Source organism: Chaetodon trifascialis, chromosome 9 (genome assembly GCF_039877785.1).
Source record: "Chaetodon trifascialis isolate fChaTrf1 chromosome 9, fChaTrf1.hap1, whole genome shotgun sequence".
NCBI lineage: Eukaryota > Metazoa > Chordata > Actinopteri > Chaetodontiformes > Chaetodontidae > Chaetodon > Chaetodon trifascialis.
Window position 1 is genome coordinate 27,997,831 of NC_092064.1, and position 21,220 is coordinate 28,019,050.

General features: G+C 48.9%; 1 protein-coding gene across 4 annotated transcripts in view; it reads left to right on the forward strand.

Moving 5' to 3' along the window:
- The first annotated feature begins 806 nt into the window (after positions 1–806).
- mark4b (MAP/microtubule affinity-regulating kinase 4b) overlaps positions 807–21,220 on the forward strand; it is a 38,908-nt gene continuing 18,494 nt past the window's right edge. For 2 of the 4 annotated variants that reach the window (XM_070970141.1, XM_070970142.1), the window contains exons 1-3: positions 1,284–1,851; positions 13,871–14,068; positions 14,997–15,050. In XM_070970141.1, coding sequence (XP_070826242.1) covers positions 1,804–1,851; positions 13,871–14,068; positions 14,997–15,050 — 300 coding nt within the window. In that variant the 5' untranslated portion in view covers positions 1,284–1,803. Of the gene's footprint in view, positions 1,852–13,870; positions 14,069–14,996; positions 15,051–21,220 lie in introns of all 4 variants that reach the window. The other 2 variants (XM_070970139.1, XM_070970143.1) reach the window with 2 other exon arrangements.

The window sequence follows — 21,220 nt, forward strand, 5'->3', positions numbered from 1 at the left end:
CTGTTTAATGCTTCCTGTTCACATTGTCATGTGTTTGTGTGCTAATGCTGTTTATTTTTGTGTTATTGTAGAAGCCCACACCTACCTGTTGTTATTAATAAACATTATTTTAAGATAACATACCTGCATTCTTACCAAGAGGTGTTTTAGTAGATCTTGATATGAGATCAAACCAACCAGTTTTTGTACATCTATGTGAAAATTAGCTGAAATTGTTTCTCTTTTGAGACCCACATCAGATTGCAATTTTCAATTCTGACCACTTGTGCTACCACTTCTGACATGAGTAAACCAAGGGTGCAAAAATATGCCTGAAGGCTAAAAGTATTTAGGGACCACCATAAGACCAACGTGCCATGCCCAAGATCAATGACCGCATAATAATAATAAGAAGAAGAAGAAGAAAAAGAAAAAGAAAAAGAAGAAGAAGAAGAAGAAGAAGAAGAAGAAGAAGAATAGAAAACTGACACTTTTTTCTCTCTTGAAATTGATAGATTTTAGCCGCCAGGGGGCAATAAAGATCTCTCAGGAGAAAGAAATACACCGTGTCTTTTTCCTGGAAATGAAATTTAAGATTTTGAAAATTAGTCCTTCGTTGCAGTTATGTGTATGTGGGGAAAATCTTCAGTTAATTGTGACTTTAATTCACAAGCAAATGTCAGTTACGACTTCGGAAAATCTGGAGACTGATTTCACGAGAAGAACGTGAAGGCAGCACGAGCGACAGGGGAGAGAAAAGGCGCGTGTGTGCGCGTGCGCGGCCCTGCCTATTCTTCCCGCTGACGTCCTCCGCCTCCCGTCACCGTGTTGTTCGGCAGGAGGAGGAGGGGGTTCCCGTTTTCTCTCGTCTTATTCACAGAAAAATTAAATGTTACGTCTCCGACTTACGGGACACAGGTCCTCACGTTCCGCCGCTGCTTCTCATCGACGCCGGCGACTTTTTACTCACCGCAGAAACACTTGGAACCAAGCCGAATGAGAGACGCTCAGGGCGGACTTGACTGAGAGGAAGGACCGAGACGGACCGAGAGGCTGCACATCCGCCGCTTTCTTTAATTCAGCCGCAGTTGGCCATTGATTCACGTCCCGAGGCTCCGAACCTCTCCTGTGATGTCGTCTGAGGCGGTTCCTGCTTCTGTTTCCGCGGCTCTTTCTCCGGGGGAGCCACCGATCTGACGTTTGTCACCCAGAAAATCTCATTAGCTGCCGGACAGGAAAACAGAAACTCCCTGTTTTTCTGAAGTCGACCCGCGGTGGTCGCAGGAGACCTCGGCTGTGTGTTTTTTTTATTATCCCGCATTAGTTGTTCCGGTGTTTGAGTTTTCTTTCCTTCCTCGTCAGAAGACGATGCAGCTGAAAGTGAAGCGCTGACCAGCGGGACTCTTTCATCAGCGGCCGGCCGGTGTCCACCGAAATGGTACGAAAGCGTCTGAGACGGATCGGGGGAAAGTGAAAAGCTGAGCGGGGGTGGGGGGTGGGGGGTCCAGTCTGGGCTGTTTTTTTCTTCAGTTGAGGCTGTTTTGGTACCAGAAACACCACGCAGACATGAGGTGGATGTAGCCGACCGGCTGGTTTTCTTCGTATCGTTTTAAGCTGCATCAATGACTCGGTGATCTGTGCTGCCTTCACGGACTGTGACAATGAGGATTGTATGAAAGTGAGGCTGTTTTTCTCCCGATGCTCAGAGCCTGGTGTGACTGACAAACAGGCTCATCTGGGGTGTTTTTTAACCCAGCGTGAACACAAACCCACCGCCCACTGCTTTCTTTTCTCCTGGACGGCGAAGCGCACTCAGGGACGAAGATGTCTTTACGCACGGCTCTACCCGGGAACGAGCGGAACCCGGACCATGTAAGTAGACCGTTAAAACACAGGGTGTCTGCCCGTCACCTCCAGCAGCGGCGGTAGGTTACCATTAGGTTTTATTGTTCTTTTGAAGAAAATGATAATAACCCACTCGAGCGTCAGGCCTGAGATTAGTCTGCCATGTGCAAAGAGCAGCTGCAATCAAGCAAAGCGACACAGACGCGATAATCCCCCCCCCCACCACCCCCCAGCTCATTTGGGACGGGTTGCAATTGGACACACAGGCTGGTCAGGATGGAGATGGAGAACATGGGCCGAGAGATGAGGGGCGGGGGGGGGGGGGGGGGGGGGGAGTGTGTGTGTGTGTGTGTGTGTGTGTGTGTGTGTGTGTGTGTGTTACATTGATTACGCACAGATTTAATCAATCAGCGAGTTGCCTAAAAATAAAAATCCCACCAGACTTTCACCTCCACCCCCTTACCCACCAGTGTCTCCAGTGCGCATGTTTGTCTCCCCCCAGCTGATCAATAATTAATGCATCTGATGCAAGGCCACCCAGCCCTTTCCGCACCCACCCTGCCCCGCACCTCTCCCTCCTCTCCATCCCTCCTTCTTTCCCTCCACTCCGTCACCTTCCTTGCGGCTCCTCACCTTCTCTGTCCCCCTCCACCCTGTCCACCCTGCTCTGTCCAGTTTCCCCTTTAATGAAACTATGTGAGAGGCAGCTCGGCGGGCAGCACAGTGTTGCTAAATGTGCTGTGTCAGGCTAGCCTGGGTCGCTCTGCTCGTGTTTTCCTGTGGCAGCCTCTGGGTTTGGGCAGACAGGACTCTGAGTGGAATGGCTTTTTGATGCATTTCACAGTTTTAATGTAAAGATTTTGTTTGGCGAGAGGTGAGACTGTCCATAATATCCCCGTGCAGCTGCACTGAGGATGCCCACCTTCATCTCAAGGGCACCTAGCTGACACCCACCCAGCAGCCTGTGTTTTTGAAGGGTGTGTCGTCACTTCTCCAATCCCTGCATGACTGATGTTTACTGTGTCCAGTGTGGCGTAAACGGCAGCTGGCAGTCGTGCTGATGAACAGCTTCAGTTATCTGCTTTCTTGGGTTTTGGCATTGATTTTTCACCAGTGTCGGCTGGAACAATCTTACCTAAATATAGACCTTCCTCACTGATCTGCTGTGTGACGATGACCTCCTGACTCCCGCTTTGTTCTAGTTTGGGGTTAATGTGGTGCCACCTTCAGAGGTGGAACCAGCAGGAATCTCGGTCTTCATATCTGAGCCTGTTGTGGACGGTTTAGACGCTTTTTGTCAGGCCACACCCAAGAGGTGACGCTGCATTCAGAGTGAGCCTTTCATCACAATAATGATCCAAACCAAAGTGCTCAGTCATGACAACAGGAGCCTCCATGAAGGACCAGTGTGCTGGACTCAGCGGCATCTTGTGGTGAGGTTGCAGATTGCAGTCGTCTGATCACTCCCCCCCTCCCTTTCTGAGCGTGTAGGAGGAACTACGGTAGCCTTCAGGTGACAAAAAAACGCTCTCTAGAGCCGCTGTTTGATGTGCTCCTTTAATATTTTCTGCTCACATTATGAGCAGGCTGTTTTTGGCCACATGTCATTTGGTGGTCCTCAGAGCAGCGGGCGCCTCTGGTGGCTCTTTTCCTCTTTACTATGAGCGGGAGTGATGAAACAGCTTCTGCTGAACACCAAATCAATGATTGCGCCTGTTAAACGCTTCATGCAGTTCAGTTTTTGGCAAAGGTTGCTTGTGGTCGAGCGCTGCTGTTACATATAACTGAAGAATCTCGTTATCAGTCACGTTAACACCTGCAGGAATAATCATCTGATCTGCCGTCGTCACTAATGTCACCATGTTTGGGTTCACCTGTGTTCTGGTTCACCTGTGTTCTGGTTTGAAACCATGTTGTGACCACGGTGGTATCTTATCTGAAGCGGTGGAGCGAATAAACGATGTGGCTGCGAGCTGGACGGCAGAGCGATGGCTGAGCTCGCTCAGTCACGAGCCACTCTTGTTAGCAACCTCACCAAGGCAACCACAGGGGGTCATCCAGACCCCACCGCCCCCCCTGAGGGCTGCTTGCGGCCTCTCAGTTCGTTTTCAACACTGGCACCAGCGTTGTGCTTCCTCTCGACATGAAGCTGTTTGGTTTTCATGATGGTGCACGTTATCAGTGGAAGCTGTAATGTAATTAAGAGGCTCACGTCTGATTTGAACCATTTTGATGAAAGAAACCACGCTGCTCTCAGCTTCAAACGGGACCGAGGACGTACATCACTCCTCCACGTCCATGATTAGCTTAAGAGCTAATCATGGACGTCTGTGACAAGAAACAAGCGATGTCTTCACCACGTGCTGATGTAGCTGCCTCGTCACGCTAACTTTAAAGCTAAATTTAGAGCTAAATGTCAGAAGTTTCCAAAACTTGTATTTGAAAATTCACTGTTTGATGTCTGAAGAAAGACGCAATAAAACGAAATCCAGCTGGTATTCAGCACATGACGTATGAATGTTGTACTCGTGTATTTTGCATGTAAAAGTGAAGGAGGCGTTTGGAGAGCGTCCTAAACACACTGTACCACCATTCGTCTCCTAATATTTGTCCTCCTGTGGCTTTGTCGTCGTCTTCTGAGCTCAGTTGTGGTTCAGTCATGGCGCTCGACACGACAGCCAAAGCGTCACGCCACAGTCCACAGTTTGCATCTTCATACCCTCCGTTGTCTCTCGTCTGTCTTCCTCCTCTCGTCTCAGACAAACAGATCTGTCCACACATCTACAAATCTCAGTCCACTCGCAGCCCTAAACGCCGATTTGGAGATTTTGTTTAACATGTTTGCAGGTTTCTGTGCACATCTTGATGCAGTTAAGCAGCTCTGCTCTCACATTTCTGGATCACATCAGCGTCTCAGTAGCAAACTGCTCTGCTCTTTTATGTATTTATCAAAAATGCAGGCCTGCCTCCACATTTGTCCCCATCTCCTCTACATCACTCATGTCCATCGACAGCCAGCTCATCACAGGTATTTTCCAGGTGTGTTTCCGATGGTGCAGAAGCTTGAGTGATGTCAGAACAGCTGATTCAGACTCTCATGAACCCTCTCCTGAGGCTACAGCTGTGAAAGTGAGCAGGAACGAATCCCTTCCTTCATGGCAAAGGACACAAATTGAACATAAACTTCAAAAATAGATTTAAGACAAGAACAACAAGAACCCGATACAGAAAAACAGCACAAAGTCCTCTTTTGAAGAAACGTTGAACCATGAATGAGTGAATGTATGAATGGAATTAGCGAGCGTCAGATTATTCAGGTCATGCATCTTGTGCCATATGTCACAGATGTTACGGAGCCTTTGTTTGGGAGCTTTAAGGGCTCAGTGTCCTCATCAGTTGAGGCTGACTTATTGATAAAAGGCTGCCATAAAAACGTTTCAAAAGTCTACCAGCGGCAGGGCTGGCGCAGGCAGGCTAGCTGGGCCAGGCTAGCTGGGCCAGGCTAGCTGGGCCAGGCTAGCTGGGCCAGGCTAGCTGGACCAGGCGAACCAGCAGGCCAGCTCATCCTGTTAGATCGAAGTCTGAACCAGCAGCAAACCAGGAGAACCAGTACGCAGCACTGCAGGTGTGTCTGGATCAGCCATGTGGAGCCGGTGTGCAGCCAAGCTAACGTTAACTAGCCTAAGCTAGTTTGCAGGCTTACAGGTGTCACACAGTCGTGGTCCAGGTGTACGCACACCTGAACCTAACCTGCATCTGTTAAAGGCCGGCCAGCGTTTGCATTCAGAGCGTGCAGTGATGAAGCTTTAACGTACAGTCAGTGATGGTCCTTACGAGTCAGCAGGTTTGATGTAGGCTGCTGTGCTGTGGGAGTGGGCAGAGTGTCATGCTCGGGGCTGGTCATGAGGTCTTCTGTGTGTGAGAGAAAAGGAAGTGTTCCAGTAGGTGTGGGTGAGTGCTTGTGTGCACTTGTACAGCTGTGTGTTCTCACAGAATAAAGTCAGCACGTCTTTCCGTGTGCCACCGCAGGGCAGGGCTTTCCTCCTCCCAACGCCAGCCCAACATTCACGAGCTCGCTGCCCTGACTTGTTACTCCCACCTCTGAAACCCCCGCCGGCGTTCGCTTCACCCCTGAACACACCACATACGTAAACAGCTCCAGGCTGCTAATCATCTGGTTCACTGAGGCCGGCTGAACCACATGTGATCTTTCTTCTTGGTCCAGCCTTTATTTCTGATAGAGCATCAGAGAGAGAGAAGCCATGCAGCCAACGGCCTCGCAAACATGGGGGCACGCTCCACCTGTGATCCACCGAGGCGCCCATGATCGCTGTAAAGTTAGGCGGGTTGATATAAAATGACATGTTGGCCACAATGCCCGCTGACGTGAGCTGTTCTGCACACTTTGCCAGCTTAACCCGGCTGAAATGTGTTTAGAGTTACGGTGCAACAGAAGCCCAAAGGTCGGAGAAGTAGGTCAGTTTTACGGCCGTTTCTGGCTTAATCTCTGGAGAGGTGATTGAGTTACCATCTGTTTAGCCTTAACGACCGCTACCGAGGTGCCCACAGGCAAGTTTCTGTGCTCTCGGCAGCTCCGGTGACTCTTCTTAGCGGCGACAGAGAGCAGATTGAGCTGTGAAGGAATGAAAGAGTGAACGTAAAGCAGGCCATTGCTGGGAAAAGAGCTTAAGAGATTTCGCAGACCTTCCTGTAAATGGCTTGCTCAACAGCGCGGCTCCGGCAGCTTTTTTAAGGGAAATTTAAGTATTTACTTTCCCTGCTCAGATTAGGATTCTTTGCTCAAGCGGCGTCTTACCTCCTCTCTGTTGTGTTTTGGCTTTGCTCTTTTAATGGCTTTTCCATCACGGCGCTCCTCCCTTCACCTGTGCATGCTTTCACTCCTCATAGCTGGATCTGAATCTGTCCCAGTAATATTAATTACTACTGTTGGAAATGTGACAGTGCTGTTCAGCAGAGTGAAGCATGTATATGTTGAATGTGTATTGTTGCATCAGTTATGAATGAGTAACAGACATTAAAAGGCATTTATGAAACATTACTTACTCTTTAACATACATTATGAATGAGGGGAATGTTGACGCTGTAAAATGAACGCCGGTGCACTCAGAATGAGCCTTAAATACGTTGGTGAATTGAAGACGAAGACTTTCCTGGAAGTCCTTTTGCAATCCGGTTTCAAACATTTGAGTAACCCAAGCAGCCGAGTGTGAAAATGAAAATCAGGAAGGTTCAAAAGGAAGGAACACGGTATCAGACACACGCCAAATCTAAATATTTGATGTCGTCAGCGTGAAGTGTTCCTGCCAGCTATTATCTAACTGTGGTGGAGAGGTTCGTCAGCAGGTGGCTGGTCGCAGGTTTTCTGGAGATCAGGCTGCCGTGTGAAGAATGACAGTTCCTGTTACCTGCCACACACACACACACACACACAGATACACACCATTACAGAATCAAACCGGCAGACGAGCATAAAGGACAGTCGCTCTGTTGTTTGCCATTTGTCGGCCTCTCAGGTGTCGGCTTACCGAGCTGCTGCTGTTTTACCTGCGCAGGTACAACATCTGCTCTCCCTGTTCGCTCGCGTCTGCAGTGTGAATGTCAGAATCTTGTCTGGTTGAAAAACAGTCGTTGTTTTCTCTGTTGATTTCATGAAGGATGTTTATTTTTTCCACTTGTTTCACGTAAACAACAGCGATGAATCCATATGATGCTTCCATGTGTTTGTCGGGGTTGTTTGTGCCTTTTGCTTCGTGTTTCGTGTTGTTTACTCTCAGCTGTGTGAGATAAAGATGCTGTCATGTGATCTGTGTGTGTGTGTGTGTGTGTGTGTGTGTGTGTGTGTGTGTGTGTGTGTGTGTGTGTGTGTGTGTGTTGTAATATCTGAGTCCTGTTATTGTGGTGTGCAGAGACAAACAGCCTCTGATGTGGTCTTTGTCACAGTGCTGGCTCTTTCTATTTGAGGACAGACTTTTGGACGTTTCGGTTTCGTTCGGAGGCTGAAGGCTCGTTGTAGGTGCTGCTGCCCGCTCTGTCACGACTTCCCCAAACGGTCTCAGCAGCTTCCTGCAGCAGACAGTCTGTAATCATCGTGAAAATCATCAGCACAGCCAGCTTGGTCAACGGTTCCCCTCAACATTTTTGGTTCAAACCAAAGAAATAAACGCACTTTTTCAAATACTGAGCCAAAAACTCCTGAATCCAACATTTAAATTCCTCATTTCAGCCAGTTGGTCAGTGGATTTGCACTAATCTTCATCCATGAAGCCAAAGCAAACATTAAATTTCATTCAGGACATGTTACTTCACAGATCAGGCCTTTGTTTTCACTAAAAAAAGCTTGTCGACACCCCCAAAGCTCGACTTTTCTGGCAAATTGCTTTGGTCATGAGGCAGAAACCTGATTATTGTGAGAGGCTGTGCAGACCTTGGACTGAAGTGAAAACAAAGACTGTGAGATGGGAGAACGTTAGAAAAGAGTAAAAATCCAAAAATCAAAGTCTAAAAACGGTCAGACAGCAGCGTCATGTGTCAGAGGCTGCTCGCTGTCTCGTTTCAGTAATATTTAGAACTGATGTATGAGCATCTTTCAGGGGAAATTATGGTGTAAAACTTTATTTTTGTAGTTTTGCTGCCACTCCTACCAATAATCACAGTGACTCATCAGCAGCATTGCTAAAAAGATGTCTGACAGGGCAAAGAGCACGACTGTACAGCTTTGAACCAAACCAGCGCGTCAGCCGAGCTTCAGGTGACCTGCTGTGAACGGTGGACTCGTGCACAACCCGTCCGATCGTCCGACCGCACGTTATTACAGCGGTAATCGTCCTGCATGAGACTACCGCCTCTGTTTGTGCAGACTTTTAGAGATGCATGTGAGAGCAGGCAGCGACACCGGCTGCAGGGAACAGATCATCACGGAGAGAAGAACCAGTGGATGCAGAGGCCGAAGCCGAGGAGTGACTCAGCGCTTTAATCCGCTGCTGTCGATCCAGACAGAATAAATCTGACCCTCGCTCGGCCCTGCAGCGAGTGATATGCTGAGTAATGTGGCACATCTCCAGAGGCAAACAGAAGGCGTTCGTGTGTGTGTTTACGTGTGTGTTTGCAGTCCCGCACTGTCCAGACTGAGGAATCCAGTTACACTTTACATACCGGGACCAGATAATGTCAGACTGGAGCACGAAGGCCTTTAACCCACAGTGACGGGTAGCCGTCCTCTTCAGCTTTGTGTCCTCTGGCTCGCGTTGGCTTTAATGCTCTGAGGTGCTCCAGACTGAATGTGGTCGAGGGTCTGAAATGAACACCTGCCAAGCCCCAAATGTGGGTAGATTTCCCGTTTGGCAAGTAAAGTCTCGTTAGTCAAAGTTCAATTAAAGCGTCAGTCAGAGAGCTGGCGATGAAGATGAAGGATGGCTTTCCTCTTGTCACTGTAACAGCTCCTTCTGCCTGACTCACTGAAGGAAGAACTGCTTATTTCACCACACAGTGTGCTGCCTGGTGAAAGCATGTTTTCCTTCACCCACAAACAGAAAGTCACAAAGATAGAAATGTAATTAATATCCAGCATGCAGCCGAAAGACTTCAGGATAATGGAGTAGTGTTTTGAGTGGCCGCCCTCCCCGGACACGCCCGTGAGTGTTGGAGCATGTTTTTTGACCTGAAGGCACTTTTGGTGATCCAGTTTTAATCCTCTCTCTCTCTCACACACACACACACACACTCTCACACACTCTCTCTTGTTAATGCTCGTCAGCAGTCATAATGGGGCTCCCCTGAAGAGTTGGAGCTTGTAACAGTGCTTATGATCTGTGCTGAAAGGAGTGAGGTCTGCTCATGACGTTGGTGCTTTTGAGCTGCAGAGCTTCACTCTCGCGACTTTTATGTGTCCCTGTGAATGATGATGGATCGTAACAGCTTACGGATTCATCGTAAGACGAGGCCCTGCGACGTCTGCGGTGCAGGAAACGCATCACAGAAATCAGAAAAGTTAAGTGTGACTGATATCCAGCACAGCGGCTAACAGGCGGTCAGTGGTCATCTTTTCGAACACATCCTTTACGTGGAGTGAAATGCTCTGTGAAAAGTCCAGATCGCACCGGCGTCGAGCGAAGCCAGACCGGAGCAGCTGGTGGAGCGGCGGCTCCAGGCGCTGACAGCCCGTCTGTCGTGGTCACTGACTGTTTTTCTGGCAGCTTCCTCTTCCTTCTCGGGCCTGCCAGGAAATGCGCGCCCAGTGTTGCGGCGCACATGTGACACGTCTGCTGTCATCGCTGTGACAGCTCAGTCCCCAGGACAGGAAGTGATGCAGGTTCAGTTCATGCAACTTCCTTCCGCTCTTGACACACACCCCTGATGGCTAGATGGGAGCAAGTGGCTTTGACTTTTAAAAAGGTGTAATTATTGGCTGCCATGTGCAGAAGGTGTAGAGACGCACTGTCTGTCCAAACACTGTCTGTCCTTCTGGTTTTCCTTTAGTAAGACGAAGCACAGTGCATTACCACAGACTGGAAGAAACTGTACGGACAACTCATGACATCAATGTAACAGGTTACGTAATTTAGCCAGCTGAGCCGCGAGGACAACGCCTCCTTTTCTTATTTTCAGCAGCGTTATCTCTTTGTCTCCTTCTGTTGTGTTGTGGAGACACTGTGTCTGCTGTGGCATGTGATGGAGGAGGTGTGTGTCAGGACACGCCAATCTGAGGCCACAAGGCCGAGCAGCAGGCCACAGCAGCTGCAGAAGGAAGAGGAAATTGGACTGCGTGTGTGTGTGTGTGTATGCATGTGTGTGTGCGTGTCTAAGGATCGTTCAAGTTTCCCCTGCTGGGGAGCAATGTCACACATCCTGTTTTTACCCAATACTAACCCACACTCGCTCAGATCCAGAGCTGCGTCCATCCAGGCTGCGGCAGCGGGACACCCCCTCAGGGCGTGGTCCATTGTCTGAGACATGTTTGTGTTCGTCACGCTGCGAGTCTTGACGTCGCTGTTGTCTCCCCTCCCTTCGCCGCTCCTTCGGCTTCTTTTAAAACCGGAAAGGGAAGAAAAATGTTTTACATTTATTCATGTGCCCAATCAGAGAGGTGACGTGGTGAATTCACGCTTGGTAGAGAAGCAGAAGATTATGGTGGATTTATGAAATTATATGCCTGAAGCACTTAAGATGAGCAGAATCACATTCAGTCAAAGAACTGGGAGAGTTTCCATTCATTCATTCATTCATTCATTCATTCATTCATTCAGTCATATGCACTTTTGTCCAGCTGTACGCACACACACAGCAGCACAGAGGAGGTAGCTGCTGTGCTGTGGAGCAGCATGTCTGGACCTGACGTGCTAATGTGCTAACATGCTAACGTGCACGCCGCCACATCACATTCACTCTTTCATACTGAGGAGGATGAATCATGTCTGTATATGTCACACATAAGATGGGACCAGATCGCTGATGCTAACAGACAGAATCCTCTTCTTCATCACCGCCTCCAGAGTCCAGCTCCTCCAATCACTGACGAGGCCTTCCTCACCAGCTGGCTGAGCTCGTTCACGTTTCTCTCGCACCCTGTCAGAAACATTTCATTACAAGCAGGACTGCTGCATTAGACTGCAGTAGCTTTAGCTCGCAGTCTACACCTCAGTGACCTCACTGGAGGTTTTTTAACAGGTTAATCTCTGAGCTGAGTTCGACGTGTCGACATGTTCGCTCGTGTTCAAAGAGGTGATGTAACCACGATAATGCCGCTGCTGTCGACAGGCTGATTGTTTTCTGATTCACGTCAAAGCCGTCCGACAGTCACGCTCCTGTTAGCGGCATTGTTGCTGAAATGACGTCAAGCTGTCGCTGCTGTGAGCCGCGCAGGAATGTGGACGACTGAACTTCCTGTGGACTGCGGTGAGATTCGTTCTTCAGATCGTAATGATGACATTCACGAGGAGGTCAGTGATCAGGATTACAAGTGCTGACTCATTCAGACAAAGACCTGGACTTCCTTCAGTTTATGAGGACAAGGTGCAGCTTGTGTGCTGAATGTGCAGATCACACACACACACACACACACACACACACACACACACACACACACACACACACACACACACACACACATCCAACCATCCATTATCTATATCAGATGTCACTCTACATGTATCTGGTGGAGGCTTTCATCCCCCCAGTTCCCACCCAAATACCTCTGCCTGCCCAGTATGCCGGCAGCAGAGACCCCATCACACACACACACACACACACACACACACACACACACACACACACACACACACAGAGGCCTCCTCCTGAATGAAACTGCATGATAATCAAAACGAGAAGGAGAATCGATGGACTGCGCGCCTTGAAAGGAGTGTGCTGGACGGGGGAGGGGAGATGGGGGGAGGGGGGGGCGGCATGGAGCTCCAAATGATGTGAGGTCGCTGTAAATGAAGATAGCAGTTCGAGACAAAAGGAGAGGGTGGGTCCAGGCAGGGAGAGGAGAATAGAGGGAAGGGGTGAGAATTGATTTATCTGGGGGATGGGATGAGCCCGGAGAGAGAGGGGAAGGGGTGAACACATGGGGGGAGGGTGACGAGGAGGTGGGAATGAAGGTGGTGGGAATAAACTGGAAAAGGAACATTTTCTGCAGGGTGGCTGTGAAACAACCAACCTCCTCAGTCTCTGAACGCTCACTTTAAGGCCCTGAATGCTGCTCCAGTGTTTGTTTTTGGTTTCAGTTTTGTTGCTTTGAGAGGTGAAAAGCTGGAAGATGAAGCAGATTCTGGTTGTTTTCTGGTGAACTGATTCACTTTGCAGTCTTTAATCACAGTTCTGATACTGTTGGCTGCAGAAAGCCAGAACGTTTTCCTGTAACTCATCAGCGACTCGAGTGTTTGTGTCACGCCGTGAGGCTGCAGACGCTGACTGCATCGTGCATGAAATGGACTCTTTCCTCGTCTTCTCTTCGTAGGTAAAAGCACGTTGATGCCGAGCTGATGGCTCACTCTGCTCAGCGGATATTTAGCTCAACCCTGTGATTCACGGGGCAGCGTTTTGGGTGAGATTCATGCTTTATCGCAAGTGTTTGGAGGTGGAAATGGACTGTGAGGATTATGACTAACGAGCTGGTTTCTCAAATGTGCGCCTGGTTGACGGATCGTCTCTCACAGTGGACGAGACATGACAGATTCATTACTGTTTGGCCTGGTTTCAACGATGAGGAGAGCTCATACAGAGGGTATGAGACGTTCAAGATCCCGAGCTGCACTCAAACGCACATTGTCATACTCTTGTTCCAGCTTCTTGAATCTCATGTTACACAATAATGTCCCTAAATGACCCTGAGGAAACAGGTCCAGGTACCTTCGACATCCCCTTGTTCACTTGTAATCTGACTCTGGGCCCCGATGCTTCCTGCTCGTTCTTGTTTCCCTGTTCCTCATGTCGCCTCTGCTCACCCTGGCCTGTTTCTGTGGGGGATTAGAGTTTGATGTTTATGCTGTGAGGTCTTACAGGGTTCAGGTCGGGTCAGGCTGAGGGTCTGAGACGACAAAAGCAAGCACATATTTAAGGACGTATGTCTTTTTGGGCGCTAGTGCGAATGTGCCTTTGTGGGAAATGTGCCTCTCCATGCATCCACATCCTGTCGACAGCTATGTCCTCTGAGCTTCAGCTTTCCTCGTTTGTCGCCGCCGTCCTGCTGCTCTCGGCGTCTCCGAGCAGCGAGGAGTTCACAGACAAACTGTTCAAGCTCAGCCGAAGCTGCAGAAGTTTTAAAACCTGAGTTGTCCGGCGTGCCAGCAGAGCGGCGGGCTGAATGTGAAGAATGCAAACTATGTCGGGTCAGGTGAGACTCAGAGGTGGCCCGGTCACTCTCGCTGTCCGCCTCTGGTTGTCTGGTACCAGGCTGCGTTCACATGACTCTGAACCCGAGTCAAGGTCACACGGTGTTGGTTAGCAGCTCTGACACGACATGAATGCACGTTCTGTTTTATGAAGACTGAATACTTAGTCCCTCTGGTGTCTCTCTCTGTCTCCACAGCATACCTCCCTGTCGGCCAGCCGCTCAGAGAAGGGTACCGGCTGGTCGAGCCGCTCGCTCGGCGCCCGATGTCGAAACTCCATCGCCTTGTGTTCAGACGAGCAGCCGCACATCGGAAACTACCGGCTGCTCAAAACCATCGGCAAGGGCAACTTCGCTAAAGTCAAGCTGGCGCGGCACATACTGACCGGCAAAGAGGTGAGTTTAGAGAGCGCAGGAAGAGACGATGCTCAGCACTGGACGTTCTTCCTCACTCCTGGGTAAACATGGCTGTGACTCAGCCCACAGATGGAGTTTTAAAGGGCTGTTTCATCGAGGTCAGAGCGTCTTCTGTCAGCCTTCACAGCCAGCCAGAGTCGAGGCCTCAGAGCCTTTAAAGGGAGGCAGCACGTGTTGCTGCTGCGTGGTGTGTTTCTGTGTGTCCCAGCACACTGTAGGCTTTCTTCTTGTGAAACCCTGACCTACATGAGCTGAGCCGATACCTCGATGAGGCTCAGGAGACTCTGTGTGTCTGCCGCTGGCTCCATCATGTGAGGGCTGTTGTGCTGCGCTCGTTTAAAGCAGAAGACGTCCACGCAGAGACGGTTTATGGCGGTAGTTTGACGCAGTCTTTGACCGGGTCACCTCCTGGTGGATGTTTGCTTCTGTAATCTTTACTCTAAAACATGTATATTATGAGCTGTTGGTGGTTTGTTTTCAAGCTTTCTCTGAGCTTTAATTAATGTTTTATTTTAATGCTCAGTTTGTACAGTCTGCACCAGTCGAAACAGCAGCAGCTTTATGAACTGAGTCGATGAATTGATTTAAAAACTTGATCAACTGTTTTGATAAATGAATGTTTGAAGTCAGTTTTCAAGCTAAAATACCAAACTTTTTACGTTTCTAACTTCTTAACTGTGAGGATTTGCTGCTGTATTAATTTAGGGTGAATTTGATTTACTTTGGTTGGACAAAACCAGATGTTTGAGCGCATCACATGAATTAATTGAGAAAATAATCTGCAGATTAATTGATAATGAGGTAATTAGCTGCATTATAATACAATACAGTACGATATGCCATGAATGGATACTACCTGAGATTCTGCCTTCAGTGTGGAGTAAACGTGGTTTCTTTTTCCTCTCAGGTTGCAATAAAGATCATTGATAAAACACAGCTCAACCCAACCAGCCTGCAGAAGGTGAGTGACCTGTTCCTGTGTGCATGTGATCTGTCTGACCCTGTTTGTCCTCTTATTTGAGGTTTTCTTAAGTTTGTCACTCTGAGATGACCCGTGCATGCAGCAGACCCTGAACTTTGACCTTTTGCTTTGTGAAGCTGCTACTGGCTGCAGGTGAGCAGCTGGAAAAGCTCTGCACGAGTTCAGGGACGCTTTGTTAAATGAGCTGGATGCTGTGGAAACGGTTTGTGTTGGATAAGAGGCTTATCCGTGCAGCTTTACGAGTGATTCAGACTTTTGTATAGTTTCATACAGACATTTGCTTTGTTTCAGCGTGATGTGCTCATCATTTGTGCACTCGGTCCTCTGGAATGAATCAGGTCAACGGCTCGGCGTGATCTGCGTCACTGTGCGCTGGTGTTGTGATATGTACCGTCATGTATTCACCACGCGTTGCGTTCACAGCCTTAATGAGATTAAGCTCTCTCCTGTCTGAACTTAGTCTGCTGTGGCTATTTGTGTGTGTGCGTGTGTGTTAATTGAGACTCAGCTAATGAAATAAAATTGAGCGACAGCGTTGCCTGCAGCCTGCGGACGTTCACTGTTTTCAAGCACATGAAGTTGCAGCGTTTTCCCGTCTGGGTGTGTTGGTGAAGTCTTCACCTCTGACTCGGGCGCTGCAGAGCGTCTTTGTTTCTCACACTTTCTTCTGCACTAGATCGCCGTCGTCTCCGCTCTTTGTCACTCAGACGTAGTTTTAAACTTGTGTATAGTCTGTGTGATAAAACTCTGTTCTCACAGTTTGTAAAGTGGCTCTTTGTTCAGCGGCGGCTCAGCTGACCAAACTCTGGCTTTGTGTGATTAGAAGTCTTCTTTATCATCACCTTGACTGTAACACGCTCTCACGTCATCCGCATCGATACCGTATCTCACACACACACACACACACACACACACACACACACACACACACACACACACACACACACACACACACACACACAGCCGCCCTATTGATGAGCGCTCAGCTGGTTAGCTAACAGTCTGGGTTTGGACTCTATTGATAACACAGAGTTGAGTTATCGATGGCGTCTGGCTCTGTGCAATAGTTGATTCACCAGCCTAGATACTGGCCAAGACAGCAGATTCATCTCTCTGCTGCTCAGATGTTAGCGTCCGTGGTTAACCATGGCTGCGTCTCTGCAGTGGACGCAGCCTGAGGAGTGCTAACAGATCTGTCGTGGTGCAGCCCTGTTTTTATTCCCTGTCCTGACGTTCTGTTTCAACTGCAGACATCATCAGAGAGCAGCATGAACGTGACGTTTCTTAGCTCATTCAAAGCAGGACGACACGTGGACGTTTGTAGCTCACGTGAGAAAATAAACACAGGAGGAAGAGGAAAGAAGACAGATGAAGAAAACAGTCAGATCACACCCAGCGGTGGTTGTGAAATCAACCTTTTAGGCAACTGCAGCTCTACTGTTATTGCATTTCAACCCAGTGTGCACTCAAGAAAAGATATGATCTGCTGCTGTGCAACATTGCAAATGACAAAGAATGAAAGCCAAAAGGCTGCACGTCAGTTTTCAGACAACCGTTGACAGACGGTGATCATTTCAGACAATGAGTCAGGATGTGTCATGAAGGACCATCGTCACGTCACGGGACACAGGACAGCTAAGTTTGTGCCAGTGTTATCACCACCTGATAAACTATTGGCTCTCTGTTTAACTGAGGTGAAGCTGTTTGTGTGTACGCTGTGTGTGCGGTTGATGGAGTGCTGAGCAGAGGTCGTGAGATTCACCGTTTTTCTCTGCTCACTTCAGTACGCCACGAATCCGCTCTTCAAATCGTTAAGCTAAGACCTTGGATTTAATGTGTGCGTGCGTGCGTGCGTGCGTGCGTGCGTGTCCTGCACCATGGTAGTGGTCTGCTGCTGCATAGCGCAGAGCTCGGCCTGCCAGTTGCATCCTGTCCTGTCAGCATTATTGTAGTTAGTGTAGGACTCTATGCATGCTGCCAGGTGACACTGTCTCTCTGTCTCTCTGTCGGTCTCACTGCCCGTCTTTCTGTCTTTGCAGCCTTTACTTTCTCTGCATCTACAAACTTCATTTCATTTCATTACACATCAGCTCGGTGGCTTTAAACTGCTCGCTCCCTCCAGATTTTTGGATTGTTGAAGACGTGAAAAGCGTCCGGCGTTAGCTGACGCTGAGGTGTATTTGTCCAACATTAATCAGACTTTTGTCTTTCATGGGAGATTGATTTATTGCTTCAGTGTACCTGATGGAAATGAGCATCATTTGCATTTTAATCTTCACACATTAATATTCAGAAGCTGTAGTATTCACAGCTGGTTGAAGGAGGCGTGCACACAGAACCTCGCTGCTTCCTCTTCTTCTTCCTCCCTCCATCCTGTTATGCCTCAGTCTATATTCTGTCATCTTCTCCCTTTTATTAGCTCTTTGTTTCACTCTCCTGACTGTAGCTCTAAGAGCCTCCTCTCTCTCCTCTCCCCCAGGCGTCGCAGTAGTAGGTCTACTGTAATCACAGCTGTACTCTCGTTTGTCTGCTGCACTATTTTAAGTCCCCTAAAACCATTTGGGGGACGGAGGAACTGTGAGGGTTTGGTCTTTTGGACAGTTCTGTGACACTGAGAGCAGAGCAGGGAAATGTGATCTTACAGCGCAGTTGTTGTGAGATGTCTCTGGTCTTAGATCTGAGTAGAAACCAGACATAAGCAGGTGTTCTTGTGTATAACCTTTATTTAACCAGGTAACCTGTTGTTGTCACACAACAGCAAATGAGCCACACGGTTCATGCAGGTGCACGCTGGGCCAGTATGACGAGAGCCGTCACTGGTTTCACTGGAATCCAACACGTGTCTCTATCTGAAGTGTACTCAGAGTGGACAAAACAAATGTCTTCTGCTGAAGAGCGTGTGGTGGACTGCATACTCTGCCAGTACTGAGCCGTTCTCCGCCCTTTGTAAACACTTTATGCTTGTTTACTTTGGGTGTTGATTGTCTTAGAAGTGAGTAAATAAATCCATTTTCTGTGCTGTTTGTAAGCAGAGGTCCTGAAGGCAGCAGGACAGTCACAGACGGTGGGACACGTTCGATGTCCACTGATTCTGAACGCTGGACTAAAAATATTCTGTTCTGTATTCTTCCCTGTTTGATATCAAGTCTTTTTATGCACTCCTGCCTGCCGTGTGCGTTGTTCGATAATCTACCAGATGATGCAGGCGCTGTCAGAAACCCGTTGTTACTTTGAGAGCAGGAGACTTTTGCAGGCCGCCGTCCAAATTTGTGTACATGCACAGAAGTTAAGTGTATATGTGTGTATGCAGGACAGTGTTTGGGCACCGTGCAGCGCTGTGAAGTCTGTTTTGTCCCCCGCCCAGGCCCCCTCAGCCGGGAGCTGAATTCCAGACAGGCAAACAAAAGGGGCGGTTGAGTGGTGGTGGAGTGGGGGTGGAGTGGGGGTGGAGTGGGGGTGCTGTAGGGGCTTTGGCACTGGAGCGGAGACCCTGAGAAAGACAAGATACAGAGCAGAACCGCAGAGAGCAGACAGTGTGTGTGTGTGTGCGTGCATGTGCACATGCAGGCCTACGTGTTCGATAACAGGCGGATAAACCGGCCGCCCGACACGCTCTCTGCTCTGCCTTTGTGTGCACGTGTAATGCCATTATCTGCGTTGCCATTGAACGCAGCATATTGTCCCTCTGTGGGTGTCTGTGCATAATCGTACTGTTGCTCCTCTGTGCATTGTTTGTTATTGTGCCAGAGTGTAAAGGGAATAATTAGACAATAAAGGAGCAAGAGGGTGGACAGAATGAATTTCCCACGAGCTCGTCTTCAAAGCGGCGTGGATAGAAGAAAGCAGCGTTTGCACCGCCATCGCCTTCACTGTCGTACCTGTGAAACCTGCATCTAACCCGGACCTGCAGGAGGCCGTGTAAACGGAAATAAAAACAAAATGCAACAGGGACGGGATGACCGGTGCTCTGCTAATAACGCCGTCTCCCTGTGCCGTCTTAAGCTGCACTTTACTTAAGTGTACTAGAAACAGTGTACTTGTCTTCAGTCCCTTGTAGTACTCTGTTAGTATACTTCAATGCTTCTCTTGGTATTCGCAGTAGTTGCCAGATGCTGACTTAAGCGGCATAAAATGCTTCTTCTCAGCCACAGTCAGTAATGGACTGTGTCTCATTCAGAGTTCACACACACACACACACACACACACACACACACACACACACACACACACACACACACACACACACACACACACACACACACACACAGAGGGTTATTCACAGCACTACTCTGATGTGGGAGTAGAGAGACTTCTGTGTGTTCCTTCGTCTCTCTCAGTCTGTCCCTCTTTGTCTTTCACTCTCTTCCCTCTTTCTCTGGATCGCTCTGATCTCGTGATTGGCTGCGGCCGATAACAGGAAGTGTGCTGCATGTCGTGTGTTTTGAGCTGCGTCCTGCAGTGGAGATGTGACCGGGCTGGATGTTTAAGCACATCAGCCAGGCGAGCGTGAGCAAAGCCTTTCAGCTTCACAGTTGTTTTCACGCTCCCTCTCTCTCTTTGTGTGTTTGTGTGAGCGAACTTGTGTCAGAAGAAGAGGAAAAACATGCACACATGGCGTAGATGAATAGGTCAAAGGTCAACAGACTGGCAGGCCAGACAGATGAATCAAACCCACACAGCACCGCTCTCAGCGCGACAAAGAGAAACGGGGAAAAGCAGTGGAGAGTGGCTCATTAAGTCTCTTTGTGTGAATCCTTGTAAAACGCAGTGAGAGCTCTGACTTGGCCGTCGATTCATAAGAAGAGGAAGAAAATTTTATAAACCTGAGAGTTTAAACACTGAATTTGATTAAAGGACCAGGATTTATTGGCATCTAGCAGTATCTGAATACCTCTGAAGAGCCAGTAATCAACACATTTCCCACATGGCAGCAGCTGTGTGTGTCCACGCATGCAGCTCCTTCATGAGCCTGCATTCCACGACTTCCCACAACCCCCCTCTCAGCACCAGGGAATACCTGCGTCGGCCTGAGTGAACCTATTCTGTCGGCTCACTGGACAAACCGCGATGAAAAATCACCGAATGCACCAAAAGGCTGATCAGATCCACAGCAACACATCGCAGCAGCTGAGGGTCGATTGGATCGTTGATCAATACCAGTGACTCAGCGATTTCCCGGCCAGCTGCTGAGGTTTGAGAGGAAGAGGTGAATGAAGAGGAGAGAGCGAGAGGAAGAGGAAGAGGGAGGTGAATGGGTGTGCAGGAGAGGGAGGAGAGGCTAAGCTGATAATTCTTCCTAAAGCTCAGATGAACAGCTGATGCACCATGCACTTAATTCAATTACACACCCCCCCAGTGGACTCGGGCGTGTGTGTGCGTTTGTCGGTGCAGCTTCCCATTTTAAGAGCACGAGTAGAAAAACTGACAGTGTGAAAGCCTCACCAGCACGGTGTCAGAGATAACAGATGGGGTCGCTGCAGCTGTGCACATCTGCCTTTTTACGTGACATCACATACCATCGTCGCACCTTTATTCGAACATCTTTTGAAGGAACACAAAGCTCACGTTTGGCTGTACAGTACGGCCGAATCCGTCAGCGAGGGAGTGTGTGTTTGCGTAGGCGAGCTGAACTGGTCTTTTTCCTCGGGGTCCACTGGATACCAGGAATCTGCCTCCGCCTGTGTGCAGGTTTTCACAGATCTCATACATGCAGCACCTCGGGCAGAGGTGCAGTTACGTCATCGTGAAAGTGAAAACACGCGTTCTCATGTGAGCTTCCTCTGCCATCGTCTGCTGGTCGCGCTGAGCCGCTGTCACGTCTGAAATGTGACTAATTCAGCTCAGTGCGGATGTGAAGCAGGACGTATGGAAGCACAGTCTGACTGTCGCACACATAATCTTTACAAGAGCCCAACGATCACTGACTTACTGTCAGAGATCAATCAGCTTGTTCATCTTCTAAGCGCCTCTTAACGTGCTGCTGAGCATGAAATCAAGCAGAGATAACAGATGAACGTTTGTGAGTGTGACATCACGGCTTCTTATTGAGCTGCAGAGAAATGAGAGATTTTACCGGACATAAGGACACGTAGCCAGAGGAAGACAGGGATTGTTTGTGGGTTTCACAGTGAATTTCTGCTTTTGTATTC